This window comes from Poecilia formosa, unplaced genomic scaffold, assembly GCF_000485575.1.
Source record: "Poecilia formosa unplaced genomic scaffold, Poecilia_formosa-5.1.2 Scaffold196, whole genome shotgun sequence".
Lineage (NCBI taxonomy): Eukaryota > Metazoa > Chordata > Actinopteri > Cyprinodontiformes > Poeciliidae > Poecilia > Poecilia formosa.
The window spans coordinates 781289-806833 of record NW_006800135.1 but is presented as its reverse complement, the minus strand read 5'-3'; the positions used below and the strand labels follow the sequence as shown (position 1 = coordinate 806833).

General features: G+C 39.2%; 1 protein-coding gene across 2 annotated transcripts in view; it reads right to left on the bottom strand.

Annotated features, from left to right (window-relative positions):
* LOC103148043 (1-phosphatidylinositol 4,5-bisphosphate phosphodiesterase beta-1) overlaps window positions 1–25545 on the bottom strand; it is a 178230-nt gene that overhangs the window by 18960 nt on the left and 133725 nt on the right. For both annotated transcript variants that reach the window (XM_007566656.2, XM_007566655.2), the window contains 23 exons: window positions 23428–23574; window positions 22235–22392; window positions 18727–18809; window positions 18391–18475; window positions 12752–12926; window positions 11658–11744; window positions 11187–11257; window positions 9124–9220; window positions 8741–8825; window positions 7862–7986; window positions 7601–7755; window positions 7186–7350; window positions 6457–6556; window positions 6165–6269; window positions 5948–6063; window positions 3686–3824; window positions 3552–3605; window positions 3149–3368; window positions 2335–2503; window positions 1075–1151; window positions 893–982; window positions 734–791; window positions 194–280 (listed from right to left, as the gene is read on the bottom strand). In XM_007566656.2, coding sequence (XP_007566718.1) covers window positions 194–280; window positions 734–791; window positions 893–982; window positions 1075–1151; window positions 2335–2503; window positions 3149–3368; window positions 3552–3605; window positions 3686–3824; window positions 5948–6063; window positions 6165–6269; window positions 6457–6556; window positions 7186–7350; window positions 7601–7755; window positions 7862–7986; window positions 8741–8825; window positions 9124–9220; window positions 11187–11257; window positions 11658–11744; window positions 12752–12926; window positions 18391–18475; window positions 18727–18809; window positions 22235–22392; window positions 23428–23574 — 2648 coding nt within the window. The remainder of the gene's footprint in view (window positions 1–193; window positions 281–733; window positions 792–892; window positions 983–1074; window positions 1152–2334; window positions 2504–3148; window positions 3369–3551; window positions 3606–3685; window positions 3825–5947; window positions 6064–6164; window positions 6270–6456; window positions 6557–7185; window positions 7351–7600; window positions 7756–7861; window positions 7987–8740; window positions 8826–9123; window positions 9221–11186; window positions 11258–11657; window positions 11745–12751; window positions 12927–18390; window positions 18476–18726; window positions 18810–22234; window positions 22393–23427; window positions 23575–25545) is intronic.

Here is a 25545-nt window from a genome sequence, read left to right as displayed (position 1 = left end):
ACACACCAAACCTTTTTTTTCTTTTACCGAAGTAGAATCTTTAACCAAAAGTATAATTTAATTTCTAGGGACATCTGTACTTTATTTGGCGTCCTTGTAAAACAAACAAAAAACAAAAATTCCAAAGCTGATTCATCTCTCTTTTTAAAGACACAAGTGTACTATGATAAGAAAATATTTCTGACAAGCTCACCTTTGGTTTTTCATCCAAGATTTGCTGCCGAATGTCCTTGTGCTTCTCTTGTAGCCTCTCTTGTCGTTTACACTGAGCATCTTCCATCTACAAATGCAAACACACAGTTTGAGATCTTTTACCTACAGTACATTGCAAAAATTACAGATTCTGCAAAAAAAGAAAAATAAAATCTGTAAAGTGTGGCATAAATTTGTATTCAGCCTCTTTATTCAATACTTTGTATAACCACCTTTTTCAGCAATTATAATTACAGTTTTTGGGTAATGATCTACCAACTTTGCACATCTAGAGTCTGAAATCTTGGCCATTTTTGTTTGGAAAAAGCTTCAGCTCAGTCACACTGGACAAACATGATCTGGGAAAATCGCTATTTAAGTCTTGCCCAAGATTCTCCACTGGATTCACATTTGGGCTTTGAATGAGGCATTCTAACACACATATGCACACTAAACCATTTCCATGTTGAAAGATAAATGAATGAATAAAAATGTGAATCAGAAATAACTGGAGGATATTGACTGTAACATGCCTGCTTACCCGTTTAATGTACTGCACCACCTCGTTGACAAAAGATCTGTTGATCTCTAACTTCTCTCTGTAGGGGACAAAAGATTTATTAACACATTTAGTCTACAGCGACACCTAGTGGTCAATAAATGATTACATCCCGTTTTAAAAAAACGTCGAAAAACGTACTCTTCTGTTAAATTCTTGTCTTTGGCTTTCGCCTCGTTGATCTTCTCTTGCCTTTTCTTGTCCATTTTCTTTTTCAGATCCTTCTTCTCTCTGTCGGTGTTGGAATACAGTCGAGAGACGTAAAAAAGCGAAAGGGGTTGCTCTGTATTTGCTTAAGCACGAGTGATAAACCCCAATCTTACTTTTCACAGATGTCTTTGATCTTTTTAAGCTGAGCGCTCTGGCACTCCTCTGCTATAGTCGTCAGCTTCTCGACCAGCTGGGGACAAACAAACACATCCATTCTGCGACACTAAGAAAGCGCCAAAACATCAGATTTGATTCTTTCAGATGAAGCTGCACATGTTGCGTTTCTGATTATAATCAAGCAGCAGAACAAGTAAACAACTGCTGTTAGACTTGTTGCTCATCCTCTTCACTTGGCATAACCGTTCCTGTCAAACACCTCAGCTGTGTTCACCGCACAGATGCACCGGACCTGAACACATTCGGTTTTCCACATCATCCAACAGAACACGAGCAGAAGCAGCAAAGTGATGTCTGTCAAACCCTTCAGGGGGATGACCTGGAGCTGATTGCAGCGTTCGTTTATTCACTTGTCTGTGCTTGCTTTTTCCAAAGCTTCGGGACAGCAGGAGGCTGTCAGCACATCGTCCGTCAGCACATCGTCCGTCGACGGCAAGTCAGGACAGGACGCAGTCTGAGTGTGGCGCATCTGTTTATGCCAAAGAAAGTAGCAGCATGTTCGTGTTCACACTCTGCATGTCATTGTTATGTGGGAGCAACGACTTAAAAACGCTGCTATTATCCACCTTAAGAGACATGAGAACATATTGGTATGTGTTTTATATATGACTTTGTTTTAATCTACAACAGCCTGATGAGAAAAGCCACCAAGCTGATCATTTTACATAAGTTTAGATGCTTCTTACAATGTCTATGGTTGAAGAGCGGCCTAACAAGATGGAGTTGTAGCCCAGGTCTTTATGTGGAACTACAGCTGAAATCTCCTTAAAACTCATGAAGAACTTTAGCTTTGTAACATTAAGGCTTCTTGTATCCGTGATGCTTGTGTAACTTTTTCTACGTTATATTGTTTTTTATCACTCATCTTTCCATTACTATTCTTTCTTACGGGACTAGAATGATCTTTTGAGGCTTATCTTTCTCATACAGGGTGTTAATGACTTTGCTGTAACAAAGCAGTCTTTGTTATGAAAACTCCAACAATTCTGGGTTTGATTAGACATAATCATTAAACACGAAAGGAATAAATACTTAGAATATATTACTCTGTGTTTAATCTATCATGTTCGCCTTTTGAACTGAATTACTGGAATAAAGTACTCTTAGATAATATTCAGATTTGCTGAGATGTACCTGTATGTGTGTGTGTGTGTGTGCGTGTGTGTGTGTGTGTGTGTGTTCTGCGGGGTGCGTACCTGTTTTATGTGTTCTCGTTTCAGGTATTTCTCGCTGTAGTATTGCTCTTGGCGGAGTTTAAGCAGCTGCTGCTGTTGCTGCTCCTTCAGCTCTGCCAGTTTCTGGCCGCACTCCTGGTCCAGCTCACACAGTTCTTGGTCCAGAGTCGACAGCGAGTTTTCAGACCGACTTCGTGACAAACATAAAACAGAGTGAGACACATAAACAGACTCTAATTAGAGCCCCTGCAAAAATCCTTCAAGGGGGGATTTTATTGGTAAAACTAGAGAGAGCAACTGAATGTATGCAAACATACAAAATCAAATTATTGATTTTGACTACAGTATTAGCAATATTAACAACAACAACAAAAAAGCCCAAATAGCTGCATTAGGAAAAAGTCAAGAAAAATTGTATATTTCTTCTGGAAGTGCCTTAAAAAAACATTTATGAGAATAAACTGATTCAAACATTTATAAAACTGAAAAAAGTTCATCCATAAATCTTTATAATTTCTAAAGGAAATAATATTTCGACGTTATTTTTAATACACACAGTGTATTAAAAATAATACAGTTTACCAGTTGTTTACTAAATGCATCACATCTTTTTTTATGCTGAGATCTTACAAATTATTGAATTGGGTAACAATTCAGAAAATAATTTCTTTAAATTAAAAACGTCCATCATTATGAACTTGAAGTCAAAGGTTAGAATGGGTCAGAAATTCAGCTATTGGACGTTTAAATCAACTTGATCGTAACTTAATCAAGTTTACATGAATTCAGACAACAAAGCAACTAGGAAGTAAAGCAGAAGGAGAGCGTCACCTACCTTTTCTTACCGTCACGTTTGTGGCTCTTCTGCAGGGTGGAGCGTCGCCTCTGATGCTGGCTCTGCAGCTCAGAGACGCGGGCCGTTTGCTCCTTGATCAGCTCGCTTGTTTTGCGGTGGTGTTTTTTGACCAGCTCCTTCATCTCCTTGTACTGCTTCCGCTGCTCCCGGACAAACCCCTTCTGCTGCTTCAACTCCTCCACTGTCTGAGCCTCCAGCTCTGGAACACCGCCAGAACGGTGACGGTGAAAATAAAAGTAGAGATTATAATTTGTACATTCGTGATGACGTTTTCGGAAGAGTCAAGGAAGGCTTACTTACACAAAAATAACAGGAATAGCATTGATTACAGATTTAAGCTGAGAAGTTACTCGTGAGCAGCGTAGATCGTTTTGAACCCTACCAGTGAGGACGCTCTGTATGATGTCTTCTGTCTTCACTGATGGTTTTAGTGAACCTGTTCCTCCAAGCACATTAAGTAAGTGGCAGAAGATCTGGACCTTCGATTATTTGCAAAGGGCTGAGGAAGTCTCGTACCTGCAGACTGAGGCTGATGCCCAACAAGTGAAGGAGGTTTGGGGGCGATAATGGGAGTGCGACTCACTCCGTTCTCCGCAGGTACTACTGGCCTCTGGTCCACTGTAGATTCCGAGGGCGCATCACTTCCTGCCTCCACCTGTTCATCAAATTAAGCACAAACATGCAGATCTGCTTCATTTCAAAAGAGTCAACTGGTTTCAACAGAAAACTACACACGGATAGCAGTGAACCTAAAAACAGCTTTAGAAATGTTTTATTTGTTTTTGGTGGGGTTTTGGGGCTAAAGTGAAATATTTATCTCCCTTTTTCTTTCTATCTTCAGAGTTCACTTGTTTACCAGTGCTGCATGGGCCAGTCTGTAAACATAGCGTTGGTAGCCCACTCTTAGCATTGCAGATGGTATCGAGTGCCAGCAGGTCTTACTTTCTCTCCTCACACTGAGAACGCTCGTACCACTTAAACTTTGATGCAAATCACTCAAGCCCGATCTTTGCTCTCTTTCTGTTCTCTCGCCACATTTATGCCCTCCCTTTCCACGCTCTAGATCATAAGGTCCCTGTTGCCATGGTCACAGCATGAAACAAGAAATCCTCTCGGGTAATCATATCAGCTGGCAAAGCAGATGAAAGAGGACCCTCAGGGACAGGCGTCCGTTGCGGTTCCCTTTGCTAATAACCTGGGTCCTGCCTCATCTCGCATGATAAATGTGTCCCCATTTTAATATTTTAAATTCTCACGTTTCTCTCAGAGATAATCCCCCTTTTTCTGTCTTTTCCCCATTGTTCTGCTTCTGCAGCTTTAAAATTTCAGAGCTTGAGCTTCAAACTACAAAGGCAGATGTTACAAAGCTGCACATATTTCTACAGTCCTGAGATACATGGTGAAACAAAGAAGCAAATCTAGTTGAATAAGTCACTTGCTATGTGCGAGCTATGCTAACACAGAATTTGCACATGAGCAGCAGCCTCAACAATCCCTGGCTGCTTATCCCCATTATGTCAGTTCAAACAAACTACATCTACACACCGATTGCCACTTGTTTCTACCTGCACGTTATGCTAAGCGCCTGATTTAATAGTTACCACTTTTAGTTTAGTTCTAGAATACAGAGACACGTCTTCGGTTCAGCTGGACAAATTAACACATTTTGTCAAATGTGCACATCTAAAGTGTTTTGAAACTACTCATCACATGAGGTTATTTGACACAAACAATCAAGGGATCCACTAATAACACCAGAATTCATTATACGTACAACTTAAATTACACTTAAATTCAGGTTTAAAGTTTTAAACTAGATGATCTTGTAAGATTTTATATAAAAATCACAACAACGCTGCTGCACAGCTGGGTAAAGTTCAATTTATCATGGATGGCCTGGAATTAAAGTGGGGCAGACAGCCGGCTGATAGTATCCGTAGGTATTTGTGGCAGGAATAAGATTAAGATTAATTAATCTATTCTTTCATTACATTGTTTAGAACAGCTTAAACTCTCCTGGTGATAATAAAACACTTCCTACATCATTTCGATCTAAACTGCATCTTAACAGTGCTTATTTGAAGAGGAAATCCGTTCTCTCTATAGCAAATTTCCAAAACTGTGCTATTTGCAGAGGGAGAGATAAATATTACTTTGTAGCAGACTCGAGTTCCCAACAAGATCAAAGTACTCCTCAAAGACTGTGAGAATAAAACCTCTGTGGGAATCTTGATCAGGATGGCAAGGATGTGAATGACAACATTTAAGTCAGTCTTAAATATGAAAGAATAGAGATTGTGTTTGAGGGTTTTTATCTGACCCTCAATTAAAATCATACAGAAAAGAATTTAGAAAATTTACTTTAACGTGTGACCAGTGACCAGCTTCACTCTGAGCTGTTTGCTATGCATATACAAAATTTCAAAAGAAGTTTAGAAAGCTAAAGCGTCACCTAAATGTTTCCTGTGCATCCTAAATTTATTATGAGGACGGTGGATTAGAGCGTTAACAGCGTCACCTGGAAGAAAACATTTGAAGTACCTCTATATATTTTATCAAGCTAAAATTTAGCATATAAAGGTTGGATGTCATGTGAACTGTCTAACAAGTGAAAAACACAACTTTATATCTCCTTTCTAGCTTATCTCAAATTGTTATCAAAATAGTCAATTGCATAAAAACCTACATAAATCCCAAAATATCAATTAGACATTTATGTAAAATGAGTTATACTTGAGGTAAAGCGTTTTTTTTTTGTTTTTTTTAATATTCACGTACCTCTTTGTCACCCTCCTCTTCTCCTCCTTCCTCTAAGGTGAGAGCAGCCAGCTGATTGGCTCTCTGCTCCATCAGGTTGACATAGCGGATGGGATTGGACAAGGCTTCAATGACGTCTAAGGAGCAGGGAGAAAAGAAAAAAACAAAAAACAAAAACATTTGGTACTCCCAGATGACAAAACAGGATTTCTATTTCCTTTCTCTCCCAATGACTTACCTGCAAACGTGTCTGGGACGTAGTCCTTCACTTCAACGTAAACAAAGAGGGCGGGCAGCATCAGCGACTGGTTCTTCTCGTTCCTTAGACTGATATATCGATAACCTGAAACACAAATGAGAGAGGTTACATTTCTGCAAAGGAAGAAAATGATGCGCTTTAATGTCTTGTAAAATGTAACATTCTTACTCATGTTAATATGTAATGTTTACTTTTTAAAGAAAAACAAAAAAAAACATAGCAGCATTTAATATGGTTTGAAATTACATTGAGAAGAAATGAGTTTTGTCACCTGGACGGATGGCTGAAACAGGCATGATGCGGTGGCCAATAAACTTTCCTCCTTCTTCAAACACTGCTATCCTCAGTGAAGCCAGTGTAGGAAGGACGACCTAAACATAACAGCATATACAGCGTCAGATGACATCATAGGAATAATAAAAGGTGATTTTTTTAAATTTTTTTATAATGTTCTAGTCCAGTTTATATTAAGATCCAGCTCATAATCTGGTTTTTAACTGTTTACTTTGATGCATTTGCCAGTATTTCTAAACAGAAAGCACTGTACTGTGCTAAATTAAATGATTTCCCCAAACAAAAAATATGCTATTCTGGGATATTTTAAATGACCCTCTAAAAGTACGTTATAGGAGTGAAAAAAAAAGATAAAAGATAAAAGTTAAAAGATAAAACTGAGTTGTAAAGGTGATGATGAAGAGCTTTATGAAAGAAGTCTTACCAAATACGTGTATGGTACTTAGAACATTTCAGTAAATAAATACATAAATAAAAATAATAATAATAAAAAAGAGTATTATTAAGCATTATTAAGCACAATCTATTATTTAGCATTGCAGATTAATAAGACCCAATTCAGTTCCACACACTCATCGTATTTTACATCAAGGTATCTATAATTTTATCCTTGAGTAAATTTGTACTTTGTGATTTTGTACATGTCAGGAAAATCAACTTTATTAAATTTCTTACACATGAAGTGAAGTTTTAACACAAAGTTCACCTTTTTGAAAACAATGGCCTCTTCTTCCCAGAGAGGGTTGATGGCATTGCCCTGAGATGTCTTGGTCTTGAACGCTTTCCTCTTGGTGTCCACTGGCAGGCCAAACATGTCGATCTCCACGTATGTGCCTACTTTCTTATCGGTCAGGAACTGACCTGAGACGATCTGCAATAAATAAATGAAAATGAAGTCACTGCGTGACTGAGCGAAGGACATTCTGGATCCAGAACCAGATCAGAAACATAATCGCATTTTGCAAACCGGTCGCGCAACGTTTTCATTGAACCCTGACCCGATTTCGAGTGACACACGCTCTGATAAATAAAACGCCCTCTGCCACATGCTATTCTAGCAGGTAAGCAAACACAGACAAACCTACAGAGGCTGAATGGGATCAATATGAACATACACACACCTTGACAGACAGCGTGTTGGCGACTATCCCGTCTACTGTGCTCTCAGTAAAAGGATCGAAGTGTTTATCCGGCCGTCTCATGAACTCTGGTTTCAGCCTGTAGCCACATTTCCCATTGTACTCGTACATGCCCAGGTTCAGCTGCATCGATAAGTCTGAGGACGACAGACAGGATTTATTTATTTTTTTCTGCACGCTGTAGACGAATAAAGCTTTTAGCCAATTAGATTTATTAAAAAAGATGTTGCCGTCTTCCCTCACCGATAGTTTGGAAGTTGAGAGCCACCAGCTGACAGCCGGCGTTCCAGAAGAGCTGCGGATTGTAGTTGGATGAATCTACTCGAGTACCTTTAGGGTAGATCCTGCTCAGCTGCAGCTTGTTGTATCTGAGCACAGTCGGTTAAGTAAAGAACAGCTGCATGTAAGTGCACAGCTTAGTCATCAAACTACAAAGCACTCCACTTTGAATTGTAGGAATAAGTTAAAATAATAATAAATGAGGAGGAATCCCATCAAAGTCCTCAGCTTCACCTCAAAACAACAACTAGACCTTTAAAACCTAGATCCCAAAACCTCATCCGAATGCCAAGTCTCTGTGATGGCTTCAATGTAAACTGCGTAAAAAGATTTTGGACTGTGAGACACAAATTTAACCACACACTTGTTCATATCTGGAAACGGCACGTGGTCAAAGAGACATATGTTCACATAACAGTGAGGTATGTAGATATTTGAGCCTATATGTGTCATTTTGACCTTCTTTAAAGTGAATCCATCATAAAAATCAGACTTCTGCACCCAGTTTGTATTTAAAAATAATTAAAGTTGTATTTTGCATCATCGGCGCTCTCCAAAAAGAACTGCTAAAGTGAATAATTCAAAAGCTAAATGATTATGACTATCGCGTCACAGATGTACACATGACCTAAACTGTTGTTGTTGCTGCTGGTGATGTCACTGTTGCTGTTATGGAGTGAAACCGCAACACAGAATAAACGGGAGATGAAAAAGCACAGAAGCAGAGCGAAGCTGGCCTCTATCTGCTTCAAGTCATTACCGTCAGAGCGGAAACCAGACGAGCAAAACTACAAATGTTTTCCAGACGGTAAAAAGCAGAACGCTGTGCTTAAAGAAGGATACTCCACAAACTCGACTGGAGACTTTGTCAGTTGCTCCAAAGCTTTGGTCTCTACGAAGGAGGACATGTGGAAGCTCCGGTTGATCTCTGCAGGTCAACGTGGGAACATTAAATAAAGCAGCAGCTGTTTTTAAACACAATTAACTTCTTATTGTGAGAATAGGCATTTAAACTGCATTATTTCCACACTTCTTACAAGAAACCTTCATTTTTATTTAATTATCTTCTACTAAAGCAAAACATATCACTGTTTACAGTTATATAACACAGAATACACAAAAAGTTAACATGGGTGGTTTTTCTCAGTATGCCTAAGTAAAGGCATACTAAGAAAATAGTTCCCATTCACTATTACACTTGTGAAATGTTGATGGATCTTGCTTACTTTTGGACGTCTCGAAGCAGTAAAACTTGACAGGCTGGATGTAGATGACCAGGTTGGACATTTCCTCTGTGGCGAACGCCTCACTGCCTGCTGTGCCCTGTGCATGAACAGACACGACATCTTTAAGCTGTTCTCACACTCTTTCGTGTTTGCTAAGTATAACAGAATATTGAAAATGTCGTTTTTAGTGAATTATTCGCAAAGTTGGTCTGGCTGCCACATCAGCATGCTGAGGTGACAAGATCCTCATCGCTGCAGACAGAGCAGCTGCATAGTGTAGCGTTAGATTAAGTTGTGTTCTGATAAAAAGTATTTATAATCCAACTTTGCGGCAAAATTTTGGAAGTACTGTGTGTTAATTCTGAAGCAGTGGCGCTTATGTGTAGATATGGCATACTCTGGCTTAATGTTGGAGAGGTAGGAGGGCAACTCTTGAGTGCTGGAGAAGCATCCAGCTAAGGGAGTGTATGGTCACCATGGAAACACAAGGTATAAAGTAGTGTGACGAAGGTCAGGAAAAAATAGAAAAAAAGCAAATCTGCTCTAAGCAACAGGGGACCAGTAGTTCACTTCAATTCAAATAGGTAAGCAAAATAACACTCTTTATCAATTGGAGTTTAGCTTACATTGACTCAGTTTGCTGTCATTTTAAAGGATTGAAATCCAGCTAAACAACATTTCTATCTAGGCAAACAGACAGTTTTTAAAAGTACAGCTACACTGGTGTTCACCTGTACAACAGATTGAACTGGAAATAAAACAGATCCCCCCCTCCCCCCCAAGTCGGCTTTATGGAGATATGGAGGGTGAAACAGCAAAGGCAGTGGTTCAAAGAAAGTGAAGAATCCAATGAAAAGAAGGGTGGCTTTGAGTTAGGGACCCCTCTGAAGCCCCCAAAGCTGTTAGCAGAAAATTGCTCAGATACTTCTTCAAGTCCAGTGGGGTAAAGACCAATAGAGAAGGTCACTGTTGCACACTGCAATAACCTTCAACAAAGCCTCTGCGACAGAAGAGGAGACCCTGATGCTGAAATGCATCGCCTCCCTGCTTTGGACACCATCTTTTATTTGCTTTTCCTTTTGGTTAACAATAACCTGCACAAATCTTTTTCCACTTTGGAATTATTGAAGTATTTTTCAATCTCAGTTTGAAGTGTCTTTTAAATACAACAATGACTGATTAAAAGGGTTTTTACTCGAGGTAAAGGGAGACAAAATTATATATATATAAAATCTAACATTTGAGGACAACCTCAGATGTGCAAATAAAAACCTATTCAAACAATTATAAATCATTAGCACTATTTAAAAACTGATACAGTGGCTTGTAGAAAGATTTACACTCCTTGAAACTTTTCATGTTCAGTCACATCCCGACCATACATATTTACATCCTGGTAAATATTCTTAAATTTTGTAGCTGAATGTAAATTAGAGCAAACATTTTTAGAAATTAAAATCTGAAAAGTTTGGCAATGCTATGCATCTAGCCGATAACCTCAATAAAATTCAGTACAAATAAAATAGTAAGTAACTAAATAGAAGCTACATGTGTATAATTAAGTCTCTATGACAATGCAGGAACAGTATCATGAAGTTTTTTTTAAGACAGAGTTAGATTATAAAACATCTACATGCAAATCAAAGTGTGTTGCAGAAAATCAACACTGCACACAGTTTCATCCAGATACTTGAAAATAATAAATTCATTACTTTCATCTCAATGAAAGTAATGAGGTACTTTTATATTTGCTGATAATTAAAAGTATCAGCAAATATACTACAGGCAAAGAGAGCCTGAATGCAAGGTAATTAAATGAATAGTTAATATTAATTGCAGTATCTTTGCTATAAAGACATTGCTGAATCACTCCATCCAGTCAGGCTGAGCTTGAGCTGTTTAGCAAAGAAGAATGAGCAGAAGTGTTCCTCCATCAAAGTGCAAAGATGTAGAAACGTCACCTCGAAGAGCCGGTTGTGATTCAGTTGGAGATGAACGCAAAAAGTCAGAACAATTTTAAGATTTTTATTTGTGACGTGTGTGCCACGTCCCCCCATACACACCTCATCCATGGAGCCCTTTTTACAGTCATCATCGTCGTCATCCTCATCGTCGCTTTCGGCCTCCACCTCACCTAAAATACGAGTTACCGTTAAATTAAAATGAATTGCTTAAGTTTGTTTGACATTTCCACAAAGACGAGGCAAATGCCTCACTGACCTTTTTAAGTATTGATCATGTTTTCGTAGCTTTATTTAGTAAGAAGTTCTATCCATTAACCTTAAAATAACAAGGCGAGTCTTCCACCAAGAAGCTGTAACTGATGGAGCTCAGTGACAGATATTTATTTTAATATTAAGCTGAAACTCACCCAGCCTCTCTGCATGCACAATGAGAGACCGACTCGGTATCTTCATCCATATCTTAGCTCACACTGACACAGGAAATTATGTGCAAGACAATGATCAAAGTGACCTACAGCTCCTGCCTAATGAGGACCACACAAATGATTTTAAGCTTAGGTCATCACTCACCAATAGACTTCCTGCCATGTGGTCTCAGGTTGAGCTCAGCGCCGTCAGAGGGTTGTGACGAATCGGCCATCTCTTCTTTAGTTGAACCTTTGGAGAAAAAAAAACAAACAAACAAAAAAAAAAACAATTTTCATTTTTGTTGCTGTTTTTTCAAACTCCATTTACTATTTCCACTTTATTTTTGATTCACTTGCTAAAATAGATAAAAACTGAGTTCTATTATTCTTTCAATGCCACTACACAGATAAAAATATTTGTAGTCTTTACAGATTCACCTAATTATTGCTTCTGAATGTACTGGTTAAAATGATTTGGGATTAGGCGCTGAGGTGCCACAGGAGTAAAGCACAACCCATGTGTGGAAAGTCCTCAATGTGGCCATCACAGGTTCGGGTCCTGGATGACCCCTGATGACCTTTGTCGCATATCTTACCCCTCCCTCATTATCCACTTTCCTGTCTGACCACTCTCAAATAAAGACTCAATATTAAAAAAAAAAAAAAAAAAAAAAAAAAAAAAAAAAAGATTTGGTGCTGGCATACTCATGTTCTATCACTAGGGGGCAGTGTGTGTGCAAGAAATACAGCATGAATTCTAGGAATAAGAGGTGGACTTTACAACAAGGCACACGCACACAAATAAACACACACACACATTTGAAAGACCAAAAAAAATGTGCGGCACACTACAGCCTGGCTGTTAACAGATCTGAGAAAACTCAAGCCAGGGAGCAGCTGTGATACAGTTACAACATAATGCACACAGAGCTGCACGCACACACACACGCACACACACACACCGACAAGTTGACGGCTGCCACTGGCTAGTATTTAAGGAGCCCCAGAAGGTGTGTGCAGCAGCCAATAATATTCTGGACTGATGGAAAGAGCCATAAAAATGATAAAATGCAGAACAACAGTAGGGTTTTGCTTCGCTGCTTCAGTCTCTGGGCGCCAGAGAAGTTTTGGTCCACAGCACATTTTGAGCCAGATGGTTACATTTTACATCATAAAACATATGCAACGGTGTCTCTTGCCAAGATCTTTTTTTTGTGATAATCTGAAAGCGTGTGTGCGATATCAGGTGTGCCGTACCTGCGCTGGGGGAGGACGGCTCACATACGCTGGAGGAATCACTGTAAGTGTTGGAAACCTGTTCAGAGAGCTTTTTCTTGGTGCTTCCTTCGGCTTTCTGATGTTTCTTTTTATTCTTCACCAGGATCTTCCCCAACAGCTCCATGGGGCTGGGAAGTGGGACTCCAGCGTCAAGCTGAAAGGAGCGGAGACGAAGATGGAGAGACAGAGAGATAACTGTGAAAACGGGGGAATGTGTTTCAGTTCAGAATGCCTAAAAATCGCAGTGAAAACCTGAAAACGTAAACAAAGTGCAAGAATCGCTTATGATGTCTTATTTGAGGTTGTTCAAAAATGTAAATTCATGTTAGTGAGAAGAAAAAAAAAAGTTCTCTGGAGATCCTAAGAAGCTGTGCTGATCATTACAGATCAACACCTCAATCAGCGTCTTGGGAGGAAACTGAGCATTAAACCCAAACTCATAAGAGAGCGAGCCTGAAGTCGGCAGAGTTTTGAATTATTAATGGGATGCACTGCTTTAGGATCACTGTGTTTAGCCTTATCAATAATTCATTTCTTTAAAAAAAAGAAGTTTGCAGTAATGATGAGTACATATACACATGCACAGCTGCAGTGTTAACAACTTATCAGTCATGAACATATTCTTGTTTCCTCTGTCTTTCTGAATGTTTACAAGAAAGGGGAGTTTAGTGATTCACGCAGCAGATTAAGACAAGATTTAACAGCCTAATAACCTACTTTCTACTCAAAACCTCTCTGCTGTTGTTGCAGGGAAATGATGCTAAACCGATTAGACATTCTGTTTGCATCGGCTTCAAATGGTTCTACTCACACCACTGGAAGATGCATTAAATCTTGACTCCAAGCAGAGGCAATAAAAACATACAAAAAAATATAACTTTATTGAAGTAAAGCTCAGCTGTAATCAGGTCAGCTTTCTCTAGAATCCATAAACAGTTGTTTGTGCACTTTACTGGACGGTTCTCTCCTATTGCCAGACACTTTTTGCTTTAAAACGTCATAAGCTGCATCTCTTGAGCGACTGTTGCTTACTAGCTTTCACCTGTCACAACATGCCACGAATAATCGTTGCCACAGTCATGAAAAATGCTGTAATTACACTGTGTAGGATGAAATAAAATAAATATTTGGTTTTGGTTTTGCTGCTCTAGGTTACTGTTTTTCTGGCTGAAAAATTGGAATCAATACTTTTGCACAGGTTTGAACTTCTGCGGTTGCAGACTCTGCAAGTAACAATTTACATAAACCAATTAAAAAAGGCAATCTCACTATATAGATTTGTTTGACAATTGTAACACAAAGTGATATAAATTACAGAAAATGTAAAACCCAAATTCTTACTTTGGACAAATAAAGAAGGATTTTTAGGATGGAAATGGCAATCGAGTGAAATCATGGTTGGGTTTCCTTTTGCATGAATGACTGGATCATTGCAGTGTGGCGGTCAGGCTCTGGCTCTGCTGACGGGTTAAAGAAGCTGAGGTTGCTTTGATAGGAGCCTTAAGCTTGTCTGCATTGTTTGCATATCTTCCTCTCGAGGAAACCCCTTTCTTCATGGGTTTTAGTTCAAGAGAGTTTGTTGGCCAGTCAAGCATAGTGATACCATTCTCATCCAACCGGTTTATGGTACCTTTGGCAGTGTGGGCAGCTGGCAGGTCTTGCTCAAAAAATGAAATCAGTATTTTCATAAAGCTCATCAGCTTTTCCTGGTTGAACACCAGCAGATGACACGTCGCCACAAATCATCACCGACTGAGGAAACATTGCACTGGACCTTCAAGCAAAGTGAAATCTGGGCCCCTCTGCTCTTCTCCACTTAATTTGGACCTTGATTTCCAAATTAAGAGAAAAATTTATTGTAAAGAAGAACTTAGGACCACTCATCCAGAGTCTAATGCCGTCTCTAAGTGATTTAACACAGTGGATGGGACAGTCTGTGTTTGGTAACTCCTACAGCAGCGACTCCAGCAGCAGTCCATGCATCATCAATCCCCTTAAAGCTCTTGAATGGTATTTGGTTTAGGATTCTCCCAAGGATGTTATTATCTCTGAAGCTTCTGGACCATTTTTTTTTTACCCTACGTCAACATTCTATTGATGTACTCGGCTACATCCTTAGCCGAACAACCAGCAAATCCCTTTTGAGGCTCACAATCTTAGTAGAGAGCGTCACAGACTGTCAGCAGAACAACTCTTAAGGCGCCATTCTTCCTCTTGATTGTGAAGACTATATGACACATTTGTTCTGTATTTAAAGGCTTTTTAAAATTTGCCTTCTGTTGTATTCAGACTTTCTGAGAACCTGAATTTTGAATTTAAAATATCTCTCTCTCTCTATGTAATGGCTCTATATAATAAACAGGTTACTTTCTGACCCGGATCACAAAAATAAAATTCAACTTTTAACAATAGTCGCTTATATTAATTTTTCACCTGGAGTTTAACCTTAATTTAATTTTTCTGACATAACCTTTATACTGAAAAACAAGTTCCATTTTAACTCTTATAACAAAACTAATGTCAGATTCTACCTTTATGTCGTTAGACTTTGTAGGGAAACAAATAATTCAATCAAAAGCCAGGTGATATACAATGTGACGAGTCAGACCAGTGGCAGTGATGGAGAGCTGACATTTCAGCTTGAAGCTGCGTCGTCTTCCTCTTCGGTGGGTGGAATATTGTTTTGCAGTCTTCTGTCTGCACTCGCTTCCACGTATTATCCTCAGTCCTGTCTGCTTTCTGCCTGAGTGCATCGCTGCTTGCCAATTCTGGTTTGTCAGCTGCTTCCATCAACAGGATTGAAAAGAACTTCAAGACAAACATTTCATTTCTAAAACAACGAGGTATATTTTTTGGTTATTGTGACGAAGATATCTGCACTTCACGACCTTCACGAGTATTGTAGCTAAAGTAATGAAGCACCATTGTTGTTTACTGAACAGATTGCTTATAGCTCCGGTGTAAAAAAACCCCAAATAAATAAAACTAATAGACAGTGATGAATTTGTCGGAGTTCATTGAAAAGATGCAGAATTTCTTCTGAAAAGTGATTCAAATGTAAGTAATTTTCTCATGCGTATCTAAAAGCCTTTGTTATGTTAGATGCATCTACTAAAATACACTGTAAAATGAGATTGCTTGTTTTAAAAATATGCTAAATAATATATTTTGACATTGTGTCACATGTTCTTATCCAGAGTTTCAAAGGACTTGACAAGCTGCTGGGTAGCTTGCGCCACACTGAACATGGATAAGAGAAGGCAAAGCCGAGAGCTGTTTGAGCATGAAGCTGTTCTCCAAGTAGCTTCATGTTCGTGTGGCCTTAGCGGCTAATATAATTAAAATCTTTAAGATTCATGGAGCTATAGCCAATCTCCTAGAGTGGACCGAAGAGGAAATGCGACCCAGAATGATTACATAGATAGTGCGGATGATAGAAAAACCACACCACTAATGGCTCCATGGAGGAAGACCATGGAAATCTAACCCTAACAGGTTTTAACAACCCCCAGAAGAAAATGGATGGAAAATGGAAATCTAAAGCAAAGTTTAATTTGTGTTAAATACTGAATAATCCACAAAGGATACAAATCAGCTTTAAGTTTTCAGCAGTACAGAGATAATTGTGCTTTTTTTTTCTCTCCTGCTTTTGTTCATCGTGGAAGGAAACCAACAAATTAGTCTGCATCCGTAAATGTCGTGAAAAAGATCTTTGCAAAGAGGAGATGAAGGAGGAACTTCAGTTCTACGAAATCTTAATCCTCTTTATCCTCACCCTTGGTTGAGCTGGAACCAATCTAGCTACATTACCCTATCTGACAGTGTGCCTACGGACTCACAGAGCTGATACTCTATTCGATATGCAGTATACATGGCTGCCTCATGCCAGAAGGGAGTGGTTGTCATTGCTCTCACCTTTCCCAGTTATTACAAGCTCAGTGGTAAAAAAATCTCATTCTTCAAAGGTACCTTCGCTCTCTGTTCCTCCGGCTCCGCCCTCGGTGTGCCTCTCGTTTTCTCCCTCCCCTTCACTTTCCCTCCTCTGCCACTCTATTCAAAAGGCTTCTCCCTGATAATACTTCAATGTCAAACCCTGTCAGAGGGCTGTAATTCTCAGATGGATGCGTCTTTGGCAGGCGGCAGGACTGGTGGAACTCCCTGCGTGTGTGAGATACTGCTGCCTCAGAGTGGTGGGAACTTTCGCTCCTCCACGGTGTTATACCAACAGGGACAGCAATTTCCCCGCTGAAAAATGCGAGGGGGATAACTTCTGTGCTAAAGTGTGTGTGCTGCATGTGTGTGTGTGTGTTTTCAAGTTCGGAGAACGTGTGTGTGAGAGTTTGTACGACAAGTGTCTATATTTGCCTCGCGCGGGTTGCCTGCGTCATCACACACACACAAAGACGTCTTTTGGGTGGAGGGGGTACTGGAGGGAGGGTTGAGCATTTGGCCACAAAGGGACAATGCAAGCTTTTCTCCTGTAGCCATGGCAACAGAGGAAAGGCTGATAAAGGGCTGCCAAGGAAAGCCATGTTGTGATTACAGCATAAAACACTTTCATTTAATCTTAAACGCCTGTCATTTCCAGTCTCAGTGATGGCACAGAGGTGATGCAGTCGAATTGGAGTGATTCTGCAATGAGTCATCTGAAGTTGGCATCTTTGGCATGTAAACAGTCGCTGGTGTGTGTGTGAGCGAAAGAGACAGACGTTCTGGAGAGGCTATGAGAATTTGCAGTAATTTCTATATTTCTGCTTAAATAGATCGATCTACATGTAAACACCTGTTGCTTGAGTTCCTTTCACAATAATACTCATTTTGCAAGCTCTCACCTTGATTACATGTAATACTTGGAATAACCGTTTATACTTATTTACATTTGTCACATTTCAACGACAAATATTGAAGGACTTTGCGGCGATTTTATTTATTATGCTAATGCAGAACAGCTCTTAATTATGAAGTGGAATTCAAGGAGATTGCATAAAAGGCTTCTGCGAACATTAATTTTCGATCTTTGCTGCAGATTCGCAATTAGATTTTATGTCTGAGCTTTGACTGGGCCATTGTTTTTATTTTTTATTGTATCATTTTTTTAATTTTCATTTGTACCTCTAAATAAAACTGGTCTTTTGCAACAAAATGTCCAGCAGGTACATCTGTGTGCGACTGTGGGGGTCAGAAACGTAATAGTTTGCTTTTGTTTATTTGCTGACTGGTATGTTTTTCATAAGCTAGAGGTAATCTGCATGGTTGAGTGAAACTTTGCTCTCATTTTATCTTGATCTAAAGTAACGCGTTAACGAAACCGATTTGAAGGAGTTGAGAATCACTCTAGCAGGGATGCATTCAATCACCATTTCCATGTTTTCTTTCAGTTACTTTGAGTTGAAAACAGTCAGCTCTTACTTTTCACCTCAAAATGCCACCTTCTAAGAACCACATGCAGACACTCCTCTGGCTCCTGAGTGCACTCTTCCATGGGTTAATACCTTCTGAACACTTCGCTGCATGCCATGTTTTATGTATCGGGGTGCGTGTTAAGAAGAAAAGGAGCTGCCGAAAGTGTGAATGTCAGAGTGAGAATGTGCACATGTTCGAGCATCCTGTGTACTCACAGGATATTTCTCCAGTGGTTCCATCAGTAATGCGTCTCCAAATATTGACCGGCAGTACTCTGCCATCTTCGCCTGCTGCTTTGGCCTGGGATTCATCCCACACACACACACACACACATGGAAACAAGCACAGAGAAACAATCATGATTTCTCTGCTAAATGTCAATACACTGAATATGTATGTTCCTTCCCTGACATCCTTTAGGAGATATTAAAGATAGAGCAACCAATCAAAACGTTCTCCTCATCCCGGTAACTGACAGCTGGCAAATGCTCTGCGCTCATCAAAAAGGTCAAAACTGGTAGGTGCCGACTCGAAGCAGATCGCCGACTTACGAGTCCACGTGGTTCTCGAAAGACAGGATGACAGGAAACGGCGAGGTCTTGAAGGCACACTCTGCAATCGCCTCGATCACTTCCTGAACACAAAAGAGGAAAAAAACAGCAATGTGTCAATTTACCCAGGTTTATATGTGACTTTATTTTAAAGCATTCTTGACAGTAAGATCAATACTGTAAAAGGGAATCAGTATCAATAAAATAATTTTAAATGCTGCACTGTTTTGATTTCCCGATCATTAATGCCTGTTTTATATGACTGATGAGGTTCTGTCACATTCAGAGGAACCAGGTCTGAAATCAGACTTCTGAATCACTGATCGTCTAAATCAATTACACCGTTGTTAACAACAGTGTCAGTTAAGCTAATGCCTTCATTTCCATTTGCACCATGTCTTTCAATAAAATCAGCAGCCTTCTTTATCTTTAGCTCTCCTCCATCTTTCTCGGCTCCCCTCTTTTTGCATTCCTCTTTAATTCCATTAGGCTCCTTCTCTTAGTCAAATTAGATTTGGATTTCCAGTATCAATCAATTCACCCATTTATTTATTTTTTCTTCCTCTTGACATCTACTCAATTCTTAAGAGTTTAAAGCTATATTTTTCCTCCTTTGAAGAATTGTTCCTTATTGTACTCTTCCCCCTCTTAAGACCTTGATAAATTGCCCCCTGGCTCTTCTCTTTAGGACGATTCAGTGCATCTGTGTCTCATGCAATTTGCAGCATGCATGTCCCACTTTTTGTTTTTCTTCATTTTTTATCCAACTCTGCCTTTCTTTGTCTACTCTTGACCCTTATAGTGTTTGTTTATGCTGTCAGTCTTTGAATACCAGCTGTATACGGCCAAATGGCAGAATAAACATTTCTTAAAAATAACATTAAGATATAGATTTACTGCATTTTCCCATTTAAAAGTGTTTTGGTCACATAGTTGGTATATTTGGAGTTGGGAGTATTTTACATTTTCAGATTCAGACAACTAGACTAAAACTAAGATTTCATGGATGTTGCCAAAAAAAAAGTGGCTTTACAAATAAGTGTTCAGAATTTACACTTCCACAAATCACAAAATGTGTTTTATTACTGTGTATTATTTCTAACAGAACGTATTTACTTAAATCTATATTTAAAGATATTCAAATAATACAACTGGACATCACAAAAATGTTTACAGATTCTTAAAATGTACAGAACTGTGAAAACGTATTTACTGTGTTAGAGATTTAATCAGATTTTTTTGTTGCACCTAAAAGATTCACATTATCAAATTATTTTTACTATCGGATGAAGTTAACTTGAGTAAATACAAAAAGACTTTTGAGGTGGCCTAGTTAAAGTGGCTAAAGATTAAAAACGTGTATTTGTTTAGGGAGGTGGGTCAATAACATTTTTAATAAATGAACACTGGATTTAATAGTTTTTTTTTATGAATAAATTCAACTGTCATTTTAAAACTGCCTTTATATTTCCAGTAATCCTCTATTCACACAAACTGTGCAGCGCCGCTCTCGCAGCAGGAGTAGTGCTTGAGGTGGAAAGAAAGAAATGCACGGACAAATTGTGTTCGAGTTTGGTACTTGTTGCTTGGAGACCAGAGGAAGTGGTGTGTTTTTAAGACTGCGGATTGATGCCGCATATATCTGTCAGATGGTCAAAGAAAAGCCTTGAGATTGCATTTACAGATGATGATGAGGAGGAGGAGGAAGAGCAGCCTGCTGCCAGAAGGAAAGCAGGTTCATAAAATGTTCTGATTTAACAGAGTTTAGTGTCATTCAGAAGGGTCGTTGACACAAACGCTTCATTTTTCAGAATAAAGTAAAAAGGGATTTGAAAGCTGCAGAGCCTTGAACTGATCAGCTGATAGTGACCAGTCAGCAAACTGATATTTATTTACTCTGTCCACAGCTTACTTTCAGTCCACTTTCTCAGAAAGTCAAGTCAGTTCCTATAAAAGTTAATATTAATTTAATTAATAATGCAGGATTGTTTTGTTTAAAGAAATAACACTAAATAACAGGACCTGAACATACTGATCCTAACATGATGGAAAAACTGATGAGGTGCAGCAGTAAGGATGAAGTTTGGACTATTTTACTCTTTTAGTTCAGTTGATTTTGATGTTTTTCTTATCACTCTGTGTGTGTACTTTCTCTGTGCACTTTGTAACATATGATTGTGAAATAGACATAAAACTCACCAATGGTATATCAGTAGTGGATGTCATAAAGAAGAGTCATTGTACAAATTTAAAAAGGTGTTTTCTTTGCTCTTCAGTTCATAATAATTAATCATTAAAAGACTGTGCATGCAAGCATGAAATAAGTAATTATTAGGGCCTCAAGCAGTGCTTAGAAACATACATGAGTCTGTAGTGAAAAGCACAGCAGGGGGGCTTCAGACTCAAAAGAACATGAATCATACAACTTCTTAGGAGGCACATTAGTGCAGAAGGCAAAGTTTGCTTGAACTTCTGTGAAGGCAGCATTAATAAGGAATGATAAAATGGGCTGCCTATGTTGCTGTTGCCCTTTTCTAGCAAAGCTCATTTAATGCTTTTCAGCACAAAACACAAAAAGCAAACGTTTTTCACAGCCGAGACCACAGTTTGATTTAAAAAAAAGAAAAAAAAGAAATTCACATTATGAATATGTTTCACAAAGCAACTCGGAATCAGACCAGTCCAACTCAACACATTTGTAGTCCTATAGCAAATATAAAATTGGACACAACTTGTATTTTCAAATCTCAATAATTGATCTGAATGGCATTGCAATAATTGATAATGCAGCACAGTAGTGCCCTGAAGTACAAGCTGAGGATGGAGGAGCTCTAAAAGGTTTCTCCATGTTAAAATGACACCATGATAAAAAAAAGTTTAACTCGTTTTTTATATATTTTTTTCAAATATCATAAGAATATTTTTCCTGTATAGATCAACAGAAAACAAATTTGTTGGATGGAAAATACTACAATAACTAAGTTACACTGATTTAACCTTAAAGCAAATTTTGGGGCTTCATAACACCAGCCATCAGTTATAGTCAATTTGACGAACAAGAAAGTCAGTATAGGATTTTGACCAGTTCTCATTAGATAAAGCTATTGTTTAAGCACAGAAACAATCTCACTGGACAAAGGTATGAGACAGGATAAGGGTGCAAAAATCCATAATGATATACAGTGGTGGATGCCAGCCTTTTTGTGGTTGCCACCAAAAAAAGGTCACAATCTAATGTTTCATTGGATGATCACCGAATTTGCCTTACAGCAATCATTGGATTGGTTGGGGTAAAATAAATTGGTAACGATGCTTGTTCCTATTTTCTTAGTTAAATCCAGGTGGTGACTCTGATTCCAGGTATTGTCAACTTAAACACAGAGTATCTTCTAGTAAAAAAGCGTTTAGGTAACCCAAACTGCACTGACAGGAACACATTTCAAAATCATCTTCTGCTCCTACCCCTGCATTAAAGGTTTCAGCTTTTTCTTTTTTTTTTTGTCCGTACCTTAAAAGAGATTTCAGTTGTCATTGTAAACCCATGAGTGATGACAGGCTCTTCCTCTGTGGTGCGTCCTTTCCAGCAATCCAGTTCAATACAGCGGCACCCAGACAGGAGGACCTGTTTGTACATCTCAACCGAGGAGTTTCCTGCGAGTTGGCCCGCTGCACAACACACACAAACACACACGAACACACACACTGGCTCATTAATCCTTTCAGTTCCTGGCAAGCAGTAAAAAACAGGGGGGAAAAAAAAAAAACAGTAGAAGTGTCTAATGCAGGCAAATCTCTTTAACATGTCGCCATTAGTGAAGCAATTATCACTTTGCATTAGCGGTTTGCTTTCCTGCAACATTAAAAGCAGCTATGTCAAAGCGAGAGGCTCTCACTTCGTTATGCTGATCTTTTCAGAAGCTTTTTTTTCCTCAATTGCTTTTTTTTTTGTTTTTTTTTCTTTTTAGTTAATATCCTTTTAAAACCAGCAAGGGAGGTTTACCAAAACGTTATTGCGTTAGTCACTGTCAAACACATGATTAAGATGCCTCTGCAGCAGTGACACAAACCTGCCCTTTAAAGGTGCACCTCCATGCTCCCCACTTAAAAACAGCAAAACTTGTTTCGCTTTGAAAAGAAGTAAAGGAAGCTGTGTTCATGAGAAGAAAGCCAAACAGCCCCTGTTTGTTTTTCTCATTTCTCTATTTTGCAGCCTATGGGGTTGGGGCATTACAGCAATTCCATTTTTTTTTTCCACTGCTCGAGAGGTCTGATTCACTTGAAAGATTCAATGCACTTCGGTTTCCTCTCAGAATAGATTTGAATAGATGAATTCTAATATCCATTGAGGAGAAAATGGCCCCCCCGTATTACAAATGCCTCCCATGGCACGCTGCCAAGAAGCAGCTACTGTGACTACCAGTCGGCAGAAATATTTAACTCACGAATGACAATGAAAGGAGTCTCGGGCTATGACTTGATTGGATAACCTCTTGAGTGGTAACGCGGGGAAGGAAGGCTTTAGCTGCACCACCAGATTTGATTGACTGACCTGCGAGGTATAAAGCTGAACGTTCTCGCTCGCGGCACTTTAATTTTGCTTCTCAATGCATGACTGATCCGCTCATTTGTGGAGAAGAATAAAGGATGCACCTGCTGCAATTAGGCCGTCTTGCTTTCTGACTTGCGTCTCCGCGCACGTACCTGTGAGGTATGTGTTGTGTGAGGAGTTGATGAAATAGTGAGAGAGTGGAAAGGTCATGTCTTCACTCTGGTCCAGCTTCTCTGGGGGAATGATGCTGTTCTCTTCCCCGTTCAGATACCGGGCAAAGCCATCCATCGAGATCTGACCTGCATGAGAACAATACATTGGAAGTAGTCAGGGTGATGCATTTCATTCATTTTCTCTCTTTCGTCTAAATAACGTCATAGATCCCAGAGTACAAACTGTATACGTAAAATTTTAGAAAGTGATTTAGATGATAATATATTTAATGAATTTGCAAAGGAATTTACACTCTTTGAATTTTTATAAATTTGTCCCATAACCACCACAAACTGCACATGACGTAATCCAGGCCAAGTGGACTAAATCTACAGTGAGACATGAAAATGGTTGTACGAAGCACTGACACGCAAAGGGAGATTGGAAATCTCGTCACTCTGACAACCAAATTTAATTAGCTTTTTAATTCTCAATTGTCGCAAAAAATGTTGCAATAAAAACATTTTAAAAAGAAGAAAATCAAGTAGTATGAGTGATTTGGCAAGGAAATGCATCTATTCTTAGACAAGTTACCCAAAACGCCCAACTCATGCATTTTACTTCAACTTCTTTGGACTTTGAGCGGGTATTATTCTTAATTAGGAGAACGTTCACCTGTTCAAATGTGTGAAATGGCCTCTTTTTCTAGCCGTAGATCAGAGCACAAATGTATCTTTCTGTATTTCAAGCTCCACTGACTTAAACAAACATTATTACAGGTTGTAGGTAACACAAGGATCTGTCACAGAGAAACTCCCCCCCTGACTGTTCTTTCTTTGCTTTGAATCACTGTCGACGACGTGATTCTTCATTGAGCTGAAGGAAGCACATAAAAGCGAATCTGAGATTAAGTGCAAACCAGCTGTTGTCATCCACTGGAAAGACGGTGATCTGCAGCTACATGACCACAAACTCCACACACAGAACCTGCACTGATTCAATGCCAAATTCAAAGCGACCGCTACGGCTAACATGCCTACTCCACCTACACACTCGCTCTCCCATAACGTTATTCCAAATATGCTAAGTAATGCGAGTCTGATGGGTGCAGCAGGTCCCTCTGGCCACTTTATGCTAATTAATGCGGTACCGCCCTCTGCAGAGTTGCTGAGCTAATTAACGCTGGCTGCTGTGCGTGACATCTAAGCTCGGTTGCACTGGGTGTCTCACTCCTCTGTCGACTGCAGGGATGTCTCTGTGCATGACTAAGGTCTGACCTGCGTCACACCGACAGTCCCAGTCAAAGGGTTTCTTCAGCTCTCAGGACATTTGTAGACCACAGGGTGGAAAAATATGTTAACATAGCTGGGACCACGTCTGTAGTAGAGTGAGACTCTACTGGGGTTACAGCAAAGGTGAGACTTAAAGGTGAAACTACACCTGGGTGGACAGGGATACTGCTATTAGACTGAAATAATGACTTGAAAGACTCATCTTTCAACATCTGAAAATGTGACAACGGGCCAGCGATGCTCTGTGAATGGATAATACTTTAAGAGTCTCCTCACATTATATTCAGCATTCTGATCGTAGCGTTAAAGTCAGCATAAACTGAAGAAGTACAAAATAATGAGAGGACTGAAAAGCTGAATGAAGGATACAAAATTCAAACGCATATTCATTAGTTTTAGATCATCTGCAATGAGCATACACATCTTTATACAATATCTTGCAAACATAGTCATCCCAGGATAATGGCAGTACAAATAAAGTGGTGAAAAGTGGAGGGCGTGTCCTTTGACCAGGGAAAACACCAGACAGCACAGTGATAAATCTGTAAAAATGTTTAAACGGGGTTAAGTTATAAAACAATATCCAAGCTTCGAATATGAGAACTGTTCGCTCCGTTCCCTAAAAATGGGAAGCAGCTGCAAATTTCCACATCTCAGTTGGGGAAGAGCAGTTTTGGTCAAAATGAGATCAAAACTGAATTTTTTACCTACATAGGAAATGTTCATATTAGCTAGTGCTTTTTGTCAGCTGTGACAGTGAAACTGGTCAGAGTTGATGGGAAGGTGGATGGAGGTAAATATGGATGGAGACTAAAATGACTTCAT